Consider the following 17497-nt stretch of genomic DNA (forward strand, 5'->3'; position numbering starts at 1 on the left):
CCCAGACTCATTTCAGTGTAGATTGATGAAGCAGACTTCAATAATGAGGGTTACCAGTAAGGAATCTGGTTATTAACCCATATACTCAACAGTCCTTTATTATATTATCCAGTGGCAGAAAAACAAATCAACAAAAGTGTCAGCAGTTGCTGCCCTGCTCTCAAAATGCAACACTTTATGGACATGCTAATTTTCAAAAAACACAAAAATATGAAGATAAAAATAAAGAAATCCCCGATTAAGAAAAGCAGACTCTTCAGGGAAAAAGAAAGAAAAAGTAGTCATGCTACAGATATTAAATCAGATAGCTCAAATCAAACAGGAACCCAAGATCAACCTTGAGATAAGAAACACGTATAATACTCTGAAATTAGTAAATCTCAAGATCCTGAAGCATTCTGGGATTCTTTTGGAGGAACATATTTTCAAAGTAACTGGTTTATTCACTGAAAACGGTACATTGAAAGCAAAATTACAACGCAAAGCAATTAAACCAAAAGGTAAATGGATATACATCGATAAATGGATATACATTATAAAATCAAAATTGTACTCTAGGCTCTGAAGATGTAAGACTTCATATTCCAAGAGAGGATTTGTTTTCTCTATTCTTAACCCTGTATTACTACTAAAGCCCCACAAAAATAAACAAAACAAGACAGCAAACCCTAACAAGTAGATGCCCAGTGAGTTAACAGTAAACTCACTGTACAAAGCTTACTCATACCAACAGGCAATTGCATAATGCATTCAAGTGTAAAGTTCCACAAAGCAGCACCCAACAACGATCCAGTGCAGACATATGGTGATACATAGCCTTGTCCATGGAAGCTAGCTTCATATTTTATATATGATATATACATATAGTTTGTCAGAGATGGTGAATAGTTCAATTCCACAATCCCAGAGTTAGAGTAAACTGCAAGAGCCCCTGCTCATTGAGGAGAAGAAGAAAGTCCTGATGAAACAAAACCACAGATGCAGAGGATTTGACATTAAACTGAAAAAACGGGCCAATTCAATACTTCTGGTCCAAATCGTCAAAAAACGAAAACATTCAAGTTACCGGACGTCAAAGCCAAACTTCCATGCAGGCAGATGTGCAATATACATGACCCATTCAGTTATGGTAAGCATAAACCAAGGTTCAATTTGACAAGAGATCACTGACAAATTATAACCCATTCCGAAACTCCTAGAGGCATTTACAGCTCCAGTGAACAAGCTTAAAACATGAGAGCAAATTTTAATAGTTTGTACGGAAAGTATCCCTCCTCAAAAGCAGAAAAGAAGCTAAAATGATTGGTTTAAGACACAAATCTCATTTCTTTAGGATGTGGACAAAGAGCCTAAGAGCATCAGGAATATTCACTGAGTTACAGCTGGATCTGCTTTTACACCCAGGGAAAGGATGGCCACTTGCATGGCTAACTCACTAATAAGAGTTTGACAAGTTTCAAATACTCTCCATAATGCTACCCCTATTTAGAATGAAACAGACTGCAGTTTAATTATAATGGTTTCTGTAATACCCTGCCATTATAACCCACAGGTGACAGCAACTCAAGGTTTTCAGATTGCTAGCCTGAAATCTCCTTCTCTAGGTCTATGAATTTTTTAAGATAGCAAACATCTTAATGAGTTTAACAGATCCCTGTAGCTCAAATTATTCTTCCCTGAGAGCTCAGTCTACACTGCTAGTGTATTTGAGATGCTATTCATGTATTCATGTATAACATGAAGGAATGTCATCACTAGATGCCTTCAAAACATCTAGGTGTCCCTTTTCCACTGGTCTACAGAAGAAACTATCTATGTAAAAGGCTTTCTATGAAGGCAGAGGGTTAAGAACTGAAAATAAGTCCATGACATAAAATAAAAACAAATGTATTTGGAATCTGAAACTTATACAAAGGAAAACACTAATTTATCCTACCACCACACAAAGAAAGCTTCCACTGTTGAGGAACATTAGGCACTAAGCCCAGGGTATGGGCCTTACCTGCTCAGATTGCAGTGAAGAGCCACACTGGTTTGTCAGTTTCTCATCTTTAGGAACTACAGAAAAGAAAGGATTCAGGGATCAGGAAGAACAGGCATGTACACTCACGTTTAAAAGCACTTGCATAAGCAGTGATGCCAACTCAAAGCATGACACACTGCATTTAGGTTATTTGTCACATTGTCAAGTGAAAAACGGGAAGATGGTGCTTTAGTTGGCAATATAAAGCACACTTACCAGAAAGAGGACTTGCCAATATTTGCAGCGATGAGGCAGTTACATTTTGTGAAAGTGTATCAAAATCCAGAATGGACTCCTGCATTTTATTTTTAAAACAAAATATGGCACCATTAATATTAGTGATTAAAAGCATACAGTTTTCTAAAACTAAAAGCTGCATATCACATTCAAATGCTACTAGTTCAAAACCCATGAGCTCTTTATTACTATCTGGTAAAAGTACATGTTAAGTATCCAAAAACGTGACTTCATAAAAGTAAACAAATTTAAGGGAGATGTGCTTGCACAGCTCATCGTGTCACAGAAGGATAGACATTGCATGTATTTGGTATCCGACTCAAGTAATGTGGAAATTTCACTTAATGTGAAAATATTACTTTGTCATAAAACAGTATATAAGGACTTGAAAAGGCATTTTTTTTTATATCTAGACTTTCATGAAATCGGAGCTCACTGCATCTCCTGCCTCCATAAAAGAGCTAGATTTAAGAGCTTCCACAGTTCAGCGCTGTGAAAGCCTTAAGAGCTTTAGTAAGCATTTAAAAAAAATATACATTTTATTTAATTTTATTCTGCGAAAATTAACATGTCAAACCTTGTGGTTCCATTACATGAATATTCACTTGAACATATCCATACATGTTACATCATCTCATGCAACAATGACATTAGCATGAAAGTCATTTAACGGACATCTGCTGGTCGTCCGGGGCTAGGCGTCCTAGAAGGGAACTTTCACAGTAAATAGAAACAAACATCCTATACATTCAGTACAAATGTCAGTACGGTGCTAAGCGCTCTCCCCCAATAATGTGCACTCCAGAACAAACATCGCAATGAGACACTAACTTGTGACAGAGGCAGGCACCAGTGGGTGTTCAATGAGGTATATAGTGAGGGGGGCCCATATGTCTCATGGTCTGGAAGGCGCTGGCAATAATTCGGCATATGTATTTAGTTGTTCCTCCCATAAAATCAGATCTGCAAGCCATTCCTTAAATTTGGGCGCTCTGCCTCTGCCCCACCTGCAAGACCCTGCGTCTGGCCAATACCATGCTAAAGGCAACAAATTTACGCTGGGCAGCTGGTATCGCCTCCACATCCCCCAATAGTGCAAGTAACAGGGACATCGCTATTTCTAGGAGAGTCATGTGTTCCAAAGCTTCAAATACTTGTTGCCAGTATAAGTGTACTGCCCCACAATCCCATGAACAGTGGAAGAAATCAGCTGCTCCTGCCTTGCATCTATCACAGCGAGCATTGTCGCGCAGTCCATAGCGGTGCAATCGAGCAGGTGTATAATATAACCGGTGCAAAAAGTTAGTGTGTAATGCATAGTCGACTGTTCAAGGATATAGTTTCGGTCTGTTTGCAGCAATAGCCCCACTGTTGGTCTGTGATGTCTTCCCCAATTCCGCGCTCGATTTGGCGCGTGCCGGACAAGGAGTGTAATCTAGTTCAGCGTATAGACTATGGTATAAAGTAGACACAAGGTGTGCAGCCTCAGATGTGTGCAGCATATGATGCAATGGGGCTAATGTAGGGGGCTCATTAGGGTATTCTGGTGTGTGCGCCTTTATACCCTGCCACAAACACATACAGAAAAATATCCATAGTGAACACCAGTGCTGTGTGAAAAAGTTGTGCCATGTCTTTGAATTTCGCATTGATATAAAGGTCAGCCCAGCAGGTGAGGTGGAACTTCGATTTGGTCTTGGAAAATATTCCCTCCAGGTCAGCTCTCAGGAATTGACAAAATCACCCCGTCCAGCGGGATAGGATGTGCCAGCCAATGCTCCGTGGCCACCTGGGGCGTATATCTGGGGAGGTGAAACCAAAAATTTGCAAAGTGGGCCTGAGCACACAAATCCAGATCAAAGCTGGGCACGTCAAACCCTCCACGGGAATAAGGGCGAGTAAGTATATCCCATTGCAGACGTGGTGGTTTACCACCCGAAATCAACCGTATAAGTGCCAATCCGACCGTATTAAAAAAAGCCTTTCCAGGAAGAGCGGTATATTTAGGAAGAAATTTAAGAATTTTGGGGGGGGGGGGGGGATAATCATTTTTATAAGCGATATACGTCCCGCCATGGTAAGTGGGAGGGCTATCCATCTAGTGATGCAGCCTGTAATGTGTTTGAGCGCGCTACCGTAATTACAGCGTAATAGTTCCTCCCGATCATTGGTGACTTGCACCCCTAAGTAGTTCACACCCTCGATACACCACTCAATAGGGTTAATCAGTAGAAAATGGCACCGCCGAAGTGAGTGGGAAGATCTGGGATTTAGCCCAGTTAATAGTAATTCCAGAGTCCACCAAAACGAATGAACTCACGCAGTAGCGGATTGAGATTTTGAACCAGGTTTAACATATAAAGTGATATCATCCGCATACAACGAATTTAACATGGGACGTAGGAAACATCTAAGGGCTTTTTCTTGGTGAGGTCTCAGTCTCGCCGCAAGGGGTTCGACCGCAAGGGCAAATAACAGTGGGGAGAGAGGGCATCCTTGACGGGTGCCTCTCGTAAGCATGATGGAGGAGGCGGTATGACCATTTATCCACATCCGAACAGAGGGATAAGTTTAAAGAACGCGTATCCACGAAATAAACCTAACAGGGAATCCCATGCATTGGAGTATGGTGAACAGGTGGTCCCATTCAACCGAATCAAAGGCTTTTGTGGCTTCTAAAAAGACAGCCACTCTAGTGCCAGCTGGGGATCAATATTATGCATGACAGAATAGCGTGCGCAGGTTATGGGAAGTCGCCCATCCTGGTAAAAAGCCTGCCTGATCGGGTAACACAAGTTTCTCCATTTATAGGAGAAAGCGATTTGCCAGAAGTTTCGCGAGAATCTTGGCATCTGTGTTAAGGGATAGAGGCCTGTACGAATCGCAGTGAACCGCAGGTTTGCCTGGCTTTAAGAGGGAGATAATGAGTGCTTTCCTCAGGGTCCGGAAGAATTTGAGCCTCCAGAGCCTCTTCATAAACTTCACACAATATAGGTAGCAACTGTTCAATATAGGACTTCTAGAAATCCACTGGTAGGCCGTCCAACCCCGGGGCTTTTCCGGATTTCATTTTCATAATCGCCTCACGGAACTCATCTTTCTCAAAAGGCGCAGCCAGAAACTCTCGTTGGTAATCACCCAGCCAGCCCAGAGCAATATCATTAAGAAAGGGGCTAAAGTCCAGAAGGGTCGTTCGTCGGTGGAGTACAGGGTCTCATAAAAGGAGGTAAACATGTAAAGAATGTCACGACTATCTCTGTGGTGCGTGCCCGATGCATTGAGAACATCTATAACATAGTTAGAGAACCTAGGTTTTTGTATATCCTGGGCTAGTGGTCTACCTGGCCTTTCCCCTTCCCCATATCAACGTGCCGTGAAATGTTTACCCCGGAAACAAACCTCCCGTTTAGCAGTATCAGTGTACTCTGTAAGTTTGTCCCGTAGCGCGGCTCTCTGCGTACTAGAAGATTTGCACCAAACATCCGCCTCTAGTTGTTTGAGCTCACCCTCCAGTCACCTCAAACTCCGTCGGATGTCTGAGCACTCCAAAGCTCTTAGTCATGCAAAATCAGCGAACTGTAACTTTAAAAGCTTCCCAGAGCACGCTGATACTAGCTACTGAACCCTTGTTCCGGTTAAAAATAAAAGGAAATCCGTAATCTCTTCTAACTCCTTTTGAAAGAGCATATCCAGGAGTGCGTCAGGCACCAGTCTCCAACTAAAGGGGGAGGCTATGGAATTTGGAGGAGAGACCTGCAGGAGGACGGGCGCATGATCCGAGAATGTTCTGGCCATGTGGGTTGTGGCGGCGATCCATGGCACCACTCCACGTGAAATAATCGATTAGTAAAGGCGAGACCAAGCAGCGCGGGCCGTAGTGTCGTACGTGCCCTCCCTGCACCCCAGATGGTCATATCTCCACGCATCAATGAGCCCATGCGCCGAGAGAAGTTGATAGAGTCCCCTGAGCGATCTAGAGTGGGGCACAACACAGTATTAAGATCCCCACCCCAAAGAACGTGTGTAGAACCCACCCGTAGAATCTGCCCCTAAAGAGTAGTGTAGTAGTCGGGATCGTTGATATTAAGCCCATAAACATATGCCAAAGTAACTGATTGCGTTCCCAGGACTACCCAAAGCATGCAGTGTCTACCAGATGAGTCGCCCAGTGAGCCGCCCAAGACAAAGGGAGTGCCTTTCTTTACCAGAATCAGCGTGCCCCTGGAGTATGTCGAGTAGGAGGAAAAGACTGACGCCCATCTGTTACCAAAACAGGGCAACCTGTGAGGGTCTATGTGTGTCTCCTGGAGCATTGCTATATGTATACGATGTCTGTTGAGATATGCCAAAATTTGTCGACACTTACGTGGATCCCCCAAACCTCTGACATTCCATGTGAGCAGATTTTTACATACGGGGTCAGCGTTCACTGCCATAACACTGCCTTAGATGAGTATCAAATGACGTCACATAACTAAATGTGTATGTACATGGTACCATGTGTGTCCGTGCAAACGACGGGCTATGCTCAATGTTGGAACCTCTATAATGCAACAAGAAACCCCCACCCACAACAGCACCCCAATCGTGCTGGGATCGTCCCACCCATTCAAGTCCCAATGAAACCATAACATTGCGCACCACAATGAAACTGAGCGTATTGACAACATAAAAAAAATAAAAATTATAAGGGGGATTACCCATGGGGGGGGGGGTCGCCAGGGCAACACGGTAAGCTCTCCTCCCACACCCCTGATCAGTGGTGGTTGTCATGGTCCAGTAAGGAGAGAACTGTCCGGGGAGGGGGGGGGGGGCGGGGGTAGTGGAGAGGGTGCTTGGCACTTCTTAAAAGCATACCATCTACTATTATGGAATACACTTACAAGCAAAATCAATAAAGAGTGTAAACCATGTCCACATCATAAACAGTCACTTATCTGAGTTCAGCCGGTATGCTCCAGTACAATGACTCCAGGTCAACACATTTTCGTCAACCATTCTGAGCAAACTGCCCGTAGATATGTGAAGTGAAGCAAAGATACGCTTCAATCCCATAAGGGCAACATAGTTCGCAACACAGACTGTGCAGCTGGAAGGGGTCATCAAGCAATTGAAGGTCAATCCCCTAGGGAGCCACATAGCTCCCAACATCATTTGTGTGCCTGAAAGAAGTCATCACTCCACATGAGATCTAGAAGCGTGATCATTGGATGCACCTCCAGGAGAGCGTCGGTGAAGTGCTTTTAGAAATTCTTCCAACTGGTGTGGAGTCGTGAGGATGGTGCTCTTCCCTCGATGGGACACCCTCAGGTGAGCCGGATACAGAAGGGCATACTCAACCTGGGTTTTACGAAGCTTTTGCTTGATGCCAATGTATTTCCGGCGCGCCTCCTGCACCGCAAACGTAAAGTCGGGAAAGATGGTGAATTCGACCCCCTCGTATCGCAAAGTCTTATTTTCACACGCCAGCTTTAGGGCCGCATCCCGATCCCGATAATTGAGGAGACTAGCTACAATCGGTCGAGGCCCTAATGAGCGATGTGCGTCCTTCACATTGAATTGGGAGGAAAATGGATCCTCCTCGCTGGCTCCACGCAACAGCTGCACAACTTACTCCTCCATGAGTCCCGTGTCGGTTCTTTCCCTGACAAATCTGACAGGCTATGTTGCAGGGCCAGAAGTAGCGTCTGGACTTCATCCTCCTGCGCAGGAGGCGGTGTGTGCGACATCTCACCAGGCACCAAGCTTGAGTCCTCCGGGTTCGAGCGCGTGGCCACCCGTTTTGCCTTGAACACCAATTTAGGCTGTTGACCATCCGGCTTTCCCATGACAGCAGCAAAGAGCTGTAGCACCGGCTACGTTACCCTCCCCGGGTATGAGCGAGAATAGCAGCATGCAGAAATCTGGTAAGGCAAGGGTGGGGTCCAAGGATCACATGCATACTGCCACGGCGCATCGTGTCCCCAAACTCCTCAGTCTCCCGATGATGCTACCGCCAAACCAAGCCACCTGATTAGTCAGAGCAAGAGGAGGTCTGCTCACCAGCAAGGGACATGCCGCCAGTACTTGCGCGGCTTATTTGCAGGGATGCCTCTCAAATATCGATGTGCAAGCCACGTGCGGGTCCACCACGCAGCCCCGGAGGAAAAGAAACTCAGGCCGCCAGCAGGTCCGATGCAAGTCCAAGCAGCACAACGTATACTACACTCCAAAATACAACCAGTGTACTCCCGCCCAGAGGATGTACAGGTAGCGGTCAAGCAGAGGGTGTCAGCGCTGCATTCAAGTACTGCCCCAAACATGAAGTATGAAAGCACCTCTTTTTTGTTGTTTTTATCGGTTTGTTTTTTTCCTGTGTGTTTTTTTGTGTGTTTGTTTTTAAATGGTAGCGTGAAAGATAGGCTGGAGTGAAGGTGTCAGGGCCCCTCTCTTTGACGCAGGCCGCAGCGGTTATGTAGTGTCGGATCCAGTCCCACAATTGGGAGTCCCACGATATCACACTAGTCCCAAGGTCTGAATGGCACTGGTCAGGGGCTTAATGGCTGGGCACCGGGGTAATAATGACCGTGTTAGCAGGGGCCCACCATAGGCAATAAGTACTGCCTCCTCTAGTCGCTGCAATATTCCCTAAGGTCGGGCAGGCAAAGAGGCCCGGGCTGCAGAGATCTGCGCCGCTATTCCCCACCTCTGGCACCTGTCAGTGAGAGCCGTGGCTGGATGGCAAAGCGCGAGCTCTCTGCACTCACCACCTCTCCTCTGCCGCAATGCCATCTCCGACACCTGTAAACGAGAGCCGCATCTGGATGGCAAAGCGCGAGCTCTTTGCACTCACCGCCTCGCCTGTCGCAATGCCTTGGAATGCCAGCGATGTTGGGCGCTCAGTCCGTCACAGTCGCGTCTCCTCTCCGCACACCACTGTCTGAGTGAGGCCCACCAACCACGTGGGCACAGTGGCACTCAGGTGATGGGCACAGCTGGGCCGCGCTCCAGGCAGATTGAAGAGTGCGGCAGAGAAGAGCTGACAACCCTGCAGAATGCCGCTGGCAGCTGAAAATAACACCAGAGGTAGCTTGCGTGTTGGGCTATACAATCCCGATGCACTCTTGCGAAAGATGTAGCAGTGGCAAAGGATAAGTGAAAGGATCAGAGGCAAAGTAGGCAGAGCATCACAGGCGTGCGGCCATCTTGGTCGTGCACCACCTAGCGCCCCCCAGCTTTAGTAAGCATTGTGTCTAAAAATAGTACCATGTCTAGAAATACATTTTTTCTTCTGAAGGTGTCTACTTCAATTTGCATTCTGCATGGCATATTCATATGGCAAAGTCAAGATCACCAATAATCATCTGTGTCTTTAGAAAAGGTGATAAATACATTTAATCTGACAAGGTATCACTTGTCAGTAACTTATCTAGGACCATGGTATAACTAGTACTATAGGTGCAACTGTACAGAAGGAAGAAGCTATATATTCAACAATGAAGGAAAGGTTCCTTTCTTAGGACAGGAAGGAATTAACTTTTCCTTCATACTTGAACATGTAGATGTTCCCATCTTAAGTCACACCTGGCGCACTAGTTGTCGCAGTTATAGGTTGGGGAAGAACTACTCTTGAGTTTTTCTCCCCTCTGCCCATATTAATTTGTTAGATCTATGACCAACAATGACCAACATCTTCCTTCAGTGTGTACTCACCACAGATGACTTATTTCATACTCTCCAGTTTGACCAGTCTACAAAATACCTTTAGGCAGGGCATTGGTATCCCCTTGAATATTGGATTCGATTCTCTTGTTTAAGTGATACTGAACCATTGTTTCAGAAATAAATTAAACTGTCTTCAGTCTAATTTTCCAAAAAAGGAGTTCAATCCTTGTAAGAGATCTTTATAGAACAGCTCACACACATGGACTACAGAATGAGTTTTCCCACAGAGAATGCATCATTAAAACAGATGTTACTCATGCATAGCTATACCAAGACCTAATGAACAAGTTACTTACCTTCGGTAACACCATATCTGGTCGAGACAGTCTAGCCGCAGATACATTAGAGCCAGACATGATCCGGAATATTTTCCAGCAGAATCTCTGCGCTTCGGGAGAGGGCATTGTGCGACTCCATATTGATTTTGTCCACCGGATGAGATGCTGGAGTCCATATAAGCCCATCCAGAATGTGTCGACATAGGCTTCTTCCGTGACTAGTTGCTGCCCCAAAACGTGGAGCCACCATAGAAACGGGCTATGGAAACAGCGTGCCAAAAAGATAGCTACATCTTTGAATTAACCACTGCAAGTGGTAACTTACTAAATATCAAGAAAAGGATCTTGTAGTTAAGGAGAAAACAGTTCACAGAACTGGGAGGATGGGTGGGTCAGTAGGGAATCTGCAGTTAGACTACGTCGCTACCAGAGAACACATTACCAAAGGTAAGTCACTTACCATCTGATAGACATCTAGCTGCAGATTCTGTACCTTAGAATTAGCTACCATAGCAACACCATCCTTGGAGGTAGGTCTGCAAACTGACCTTACCAAAAGAATCCATACAAAGTAGCAACCGGTCTAATGGGAAACACAAAAGGCCAGCGAAGGGTGAAAAATCAAAAAATCAGGAGGGAAAAAAAAAAAACGACACTGCACCATACGAAACGTGGAAGAACCACAAAAAATAACAGTAAAAAAGAGATTGGGGGGGGGGGGGGGGGGGGGACATGGGTAAACAGAACCCATGACAATGGAAAAACAATGTGTCTAAAGATACCAACCACTAGGATCCGACATATTACACAGACCCAAGGTGAAAACTGGAACCATAAATAGCTGAAGCTCTGAAGAACAGGGCCATGTGAACCGTAACAGAGCAAAGCTCCACATACCTGCAGCAATTGAGAAAAATCTGGGGTGAAAACTAAGACATCGCAAAAACATACAGTAGAGGAAGCATGAGGAATGCTACCACTACAAATCCGCGACAAGACAAGCATATGAATTACACGTTTGTCGTGGGAAAAGTCCCGACAGAGTAACACCACTAGAATCACCCACATGGAGAACACAGATGTGGAGGAGAAAAGCAGTGCACACAGGACTCTCGAAAAGAGGACACAGTCAGTGTTACGAAAAGAGATATATATATATATATATATATATATATATATATACACACACACCTATATCTAAGACGTACACATGTCCATAGAGCATTGACATACCAATAGATAACTAGATATATAGATACACACCAACACAGGCACAGATGTATACATTTATCCATAGATAATACAGCAATATATAAATTTATATTGATGAAAGGAAGCAGCACAATGCGTACGTTCATGAATAGAAGTAGTATGGGGCTAAGCAAAGAGCAACATAGCAGCAAGCACCAGAGAGACCCATTGATTACGGTGGGCTCGCTACCTGAGAACACTTCCAGGTTTCTAGACCTTTTCTTATGCCAATATGTGACAAGTCTCTTATACAGGATACCAATGATTATGTAAAATCAACAGCATACCATGGTGAAGTTAAATCATGGTTACAATGGACGTTAGCTCATTATACCCACCAATAATACACCAATTTTGTATAGAGGCCTGCCAGTATTTTATGGGATTAGGACTGCTGGCATATGCACACCACACTACCATGCATTTGACTAAACCGTCCTTGTGCCTTACCCTTAATATTTTATCTTTTTTATAAGATCTACATTCAAAAACAGGGTACGGCAATGGGGTCCTTTTTTGCCCCCACATAAAGCAACATATATGGGCAGGTGGGAAAAAGAGGCGGCATGGGCAGACCGCAATGCACACTATATGAACAGCATTTTATTATGGGTGTGCTTCATCGATTATCTTTTTATATGATGGTATGGAGAGGAGGAACTTTTATGGAAGTAAATTGCTGTCCTGAATAATAATCAATTCAATATAGAACGAACAGCCAAATGGAACATACAAGAAATGTAGATTCTCCTAGTATGTGAAGAGAGAATATGGATTTCATTAAAGACACGGAGGCTAGCATTATGCATAAATACTTTTATTGCACTACTCCTTGCAGCCCTTCAAAGTAGTACATCACATCTAGAACTTAGAACGACCAACATTATATATTCCAACACACCGCAGCCATCTTCCTCTTTTCAAGCTGCTCCTGAAGCAAAATCCAAAATAGATTCCTTTTGCTGAACTCAATTTTTCTCCAAATTCATACAAAAACATGAACAAACCAAACTTTAACATGTTAATATCCATATCAACTATCAATTTTCAAAACACACCAACCCTCCTCAAACAGGGAGGGAGGGAGGGAGGGAGGGATAGATAATGCTAGCCTCCGTGTCTTTAATGAAATCCAGATTCTCCCTTCACATACTAGGAGAATCTACATTTCATGGCAAGACCGGAGGCTAGCATTATGCATGTTCAAAGCTGTGATAAAACCACAGACGAAACAGGACTCATAGGCTTTAAATAAAACTTTGCAAAAACATCCGCACTTGACCAATCTGCAGCACGCAAAATCTCCTCCAAACGTCCACCAGACATAAAAACCTTACTTGCCATAGCACCTCACAGAATGCGCGCCAAATTGTTTCAAATCCACACCAGCCTCAGACATACAAAACCTCACCCACCTTGCAATAGAGGCTGAAGTAACCGGCCTAAAAGGACGAACAAAAGAAATCAAAAGCTGATCATCACCATGCAACCTAAATTCACTCATTCTACCTTCATACTCCTTCAAGCACCTAACCACACATAATTTTGGATGCTCATCAAATTTTGGATAAAAAAACGACTGACATACATTTCGTCCTTTTTGTTATGTTAAAAATTACTCCATCTGGTGAAAAACATCAACCACTAATGTCTAAAGCCCTCACGTCCGATACTCTTCTAAACGAAATCAGACATAATAGACTTGCCAACTTGCCAGACAACTGCTTCAAACTCAGAAATGTATTACCTGGCCATTCTTCAACTAACTTTAGTATTTTACTAACATCCCATAATCCATTATATCTAGGCTTTGGAGGTCTCCTCAACTTTATCCCTTTCAAAACTCTACAAATCAACAGCTCTCTACCTACCGAACAACCTCCAACTAAACTATGCCCTGCTGCAACAGCAGATCTATAACAATTAATAGTCCTGTAACTTAAACCTTTCTCATACAAATCAGACAAAATATTTGCCAACTCTATGGAAGATGCCTCCACGGGATCCAAACCCCTTTCCATGCACCACCAAAACCACTTCTTCCAGGCTGCCAAGTATCTTTTTCTAGTACCTGGAGCCTAAGATTCTCTGAGCAATTCCTGAGCCTGATCCGAAAGTTCTTTGAACTGCTCTCCTCCCCTGAAATCTTCCATACAAGAAGGCTCAAAGCCCCCTCTCGAACCAAAGGATGAAAGACTCCTCCCTCTCCTAGAAGGACGTCTTCTGAATCTGGAATCAATAAAGGCTCCTCCACCACCAATTCCAACAGACCTGGAAACCAAGCCTGAGATGCCCAAAAAGGCGTCACTAGCACCACCTGACACTTCTGACGTCTGACCATCAACAGCACTCTCTGAATCAATGCAAATGGGTGAAATGCATAACCCCGTATCATTCTCCAATCCTGCTGAAATGCATCCACCTCCTCCGCTAAAGGATCCGGTCTCCAACTGAAATAACGATCCAGCTGATAAGTCAACCTCGACGCAAACAAATCCACTTCTAAAGGACCCCACATTTGATCTATTCTCTTGAAAATCCCTACATTCAACTTCCAATCGCTGTAATCCCTCAGATACCTCGAATTCCAATCCGCCACCATATTGCACTGACCCGGAAAATACTCCCCCTGCAAACCAATTTTCTCCTCCAAACAAAAATTCCAAATCTTTCGCCAACTGCGATAGATTCCTCAACCTGCTTCCACCCAAACGATTTATGTACATTACCGCAGACACACTGTCCATCTTCAACAAAACATTGAAACTCCTTAATCTCTTTCCAAAACTCTTCAAACCATAAAGGCCTGCCATCTCCAATCCATTTATGTGTACTCCACTCTCCTTTATGGATCATCTTCCACCTGTCTCCTGACCCTCTAGATATGCTCCCCAACAATAAAGGCTTGCATCTGTCTCCAACACAAAATCCGGACAAATCCCAAAAATCGCACAACCATTCCATGCTTCCAGATTTTCTAACCACCAAACCAATTCCTCCTGAGCCTCTTTCGAAATTAATACCAGATCTCCATACCATAAACCTTCCCTGAGAGCATTTGCTTTCAATCTTTGCAAAGCTCTGTAATGTAGAGGCCCAGGAAAAACAGCCTGTATTATAGATGAAAACAAGCCAATTACTCTTGCCAAAGATCTCAAAGTCACTCTTTAACAAACCTTTGACTTCCGACTTTATCTTCTCCTTCCTTGCTGGTAAACTTAATGACTTTTCCACAGTATCCACTTCAAAACCTAAAACCTCCACTCTCTGTTTTGGATCCATAACAGACTTTTCCCTATTCACTATAAATCCCAAACCTTCCAAAAGATCCACTGTTAAAACTAACTGATCTTTCACTTGATCCAATCCCTGCGACATTATCAGAAAATCGTCTAGATACATTATCAGACGCACTACTCTCTCCCTGAGGAATTTCGCCACTGGTCTCAGCACCTTGGTGAAACACCATGGAGCAGACGCCAGACCAAATGGAAGAGAAGTAAACTGGTACAATTGATCCATCCATCTGAATTGCAAATACTTCGACTTACCTCCTCTATCGGAATTGTAAAATAAGCATCCTTTAAATCCAATTTTACCATCCAATCTTTTTCCTGCAAAATATCCCTCAACAGATGGATACCCTCCATCTTGAAATGCCTGTAAACCACATAATGGTTTAATCCCCTCAAATTTAACACTGGTCTCCAACCCTTTCATTTCTTCTCCACCAAAAAAAAGTGTACTCACAAACCCCTTCTGATCCTCTGAAACCTTTCCTATCGCTCCTTTTTTTAACATTTCTAAAACCTCCGATTCCACTACCTTTTGAAATTCTCCAATACAAAACCCTTTACAGTATTTAAAACCCATGTGTCTCCTGTTATCTTTCTCCACTTTTCCTCGAAAAACCTCAGCCTTCCCCCTACCTTTCCTTGGGAAGAACCAGAAAAAATCCTCATACTTACCTTTTGATCCTTGAGCAAACTGCGCTCTTCCTCTTGGATAGCGTCCTCTACCGGTAGATCTCCCTCTTTGGGGAAAAAATCCTGTTGCGGATTGAAATCCTCTAAAAGCAGCTCTTCCGCCTGACTGGTATTGCGCCCTAAATGAAACTCGGCCAGGGAAACGGGCTCTTGCCCCAGCCCTCTCAAAAACACCTCCCAAAGACTCGTCTAAGGGACGATTGAGCCTTATCTAAACTTGTGAAGGTATTAACATACTTGCCAACTCCCTTCACCATACTCTCTCCAAACAGATACCCTTTTGGATCCTTAGTAGGCTCTTTCTTAGCGAAATCCCCTAACTTCGGACTAATCCTCATTAGAATTGATTTTCGCCTTTCAGAAGAAATTGCATCGTTGGCATTTCCCAACATACAAATTGCTCTCTGCGACCATCCTCTCAATAGGTCAACATCCACATTTACTTTCTTCATCTTGGCTTCCTCCGCCATGTCTACTATTCTTTCCACAGGTCTCAAATTATCAAGTAACCTGTCTTGGCACTGTTTCAATGCCTTTTCAAGGCCTTTTTGTGGGTCTCTACCCATCTTAAACAAAAAACTTATTAAATCTGGATCCAATTCCGGTATAACACAACACTTCGCCTCAATCACTGGGCGAGAACACTCAGCCTTCAACACAGCTCTTGTCTCTTTTTCTAGGGGTCTCCTAATCCAAAATTTTATGAAATTCAGTAACGTGTGGCAAAGGCCACCAATCCGCGCTTCTCGGATGCCTTATAAGATCGGCACCGAACATATCCTCTCCCTGAGGATCCTTCACCAAACCTTTCTCTCTTCTCTCCTTCTCTAACTTCTCTATCCATGTCTCAACCATCGTCAAAATAATTATCCAGGCCAAACTCATCATCTTCACTACCCTTGTCTGTGCTATCATCAAATGATAAATTTATATCCTTTGTGCTGCTTCGGGCACTCTCATTTGTGCCGCGGTGGACACCTTCATCCTTTGTGGCGCTTGGCTCACCATTCCCTCTTTTCAACATTCTAATACCCACTTCTACATTTTTCACCTTCCTTGCTCTCTTCCTTCCTTTTTTACTCTCAACTTACTCTTCCTCCTCCATACTGCAAAATTCTTCCTCAGAATATTCTTCTGGCTCTCCCTTTAATACATCCTTTAAAACTCCCTTCATAGTGCTTTTTATCTCCTCTTGCACCATCCTTCTCAGATCTACTTTACCTGACAAATTCCTTTCCACCACTTCCGGATCCATCACAATTATATCCTTTTAAATATATTTCCTTTTCCTTCAAAATTAACTTTATCTCTAATCCTCCTTTTCCACAAACTCCACCTAATTCCTCTCTCTCACGAAACAAACTGCCGTCTAGCGCGAGCGCTATTTTACATTCCGTTCGCTAAACACAATTCATTTAGCGCACTAGACTCCTTTCAAGATGGCCGCTCTGCGTCCCCACGCTCCATGCGTGATGACGCAACGCGGCCACTAGACTCCTCTCCACCGGAGCATCGAGACTTCGCGTGCACTCTACTCTCGATTCTCCCTCTTCTCGCGCCGCAAAAGCCCCGCTCGAGACCCAGTTTCAAATCATAACGGTAAAATTCTCTTATTTTATCAACGCATCCTTCCACTTTTTTTTTTTTTTTTAAATATCGACAAAAAAACTCGTAAATACTTACATCTATACTTCTACTACCCTACTTTAAAACCCATAAATTGGGTTACCCAAAACACATAAGTAACTCAACACACCTCTAATTCCATTCTACTTTATACATATATTATAATAATTTTCCTTCATTCAAACCTCATTTCAACGAGTTATATACCACAAAATCCACCAACTGTCATTCTGCTCAAACACAGTATACTTATCTGCAAGGAGCAGCGAACAAAAGAGGAAGATGGCTGCTGTGTGTTGGAATATATAATGTTGGTCGTTCTAAGTTCTAAGTTCTAGATGTGATGTACTACTTTGAAGTGCTGCAAGGAGTAGTGCAATAAAAGTATTTAT

General features: G+C 43.7%; 1 protein-coding gene across 6 annotated transcripts in view; it reads right to left on the bottom strand.

The window, feature by feature from the left end:
• The window catches only part of CAPRIN2 (caprin family member 2), a 699936-nt gene that overhangs the window by 305650 nt on the left and 376789 nt on the right, over positions 1–17497 (bottom strand). For all 6 annotated transcript variants that reach the window (XM_085652361.1, XM_085652359.1, XM_085652360.1 and 3 more), the window contains 2 exons: positions 2240–2318; positions 2003–2058 (listed from right to left, as the gene is read on the bottom strand). In XM_085652361.1, the coding sequence (XP_085508487.1) occupies positions 2003–2058; positions 2240–2318 (135 nt within the window). The remainder of the gene's footprint in view (positions 1–2002; positions 2059–2239; positions 2319–17497) is intronic.

Source organism: Triturus cristatus, chromosome 4_1 (genome assembly GCF_964204655.1).
Source record: "Triturus cristatus chromosome 4_1, aTriCri1.1, whole genome shotgun sequence".
Taxonomy (NCBI): domain Eukaryota; kingdom Metazoa; phylum Chordata; class Amphibia; order Caudata; family Salamandridae; genus Triturus; species Triturus cristatus.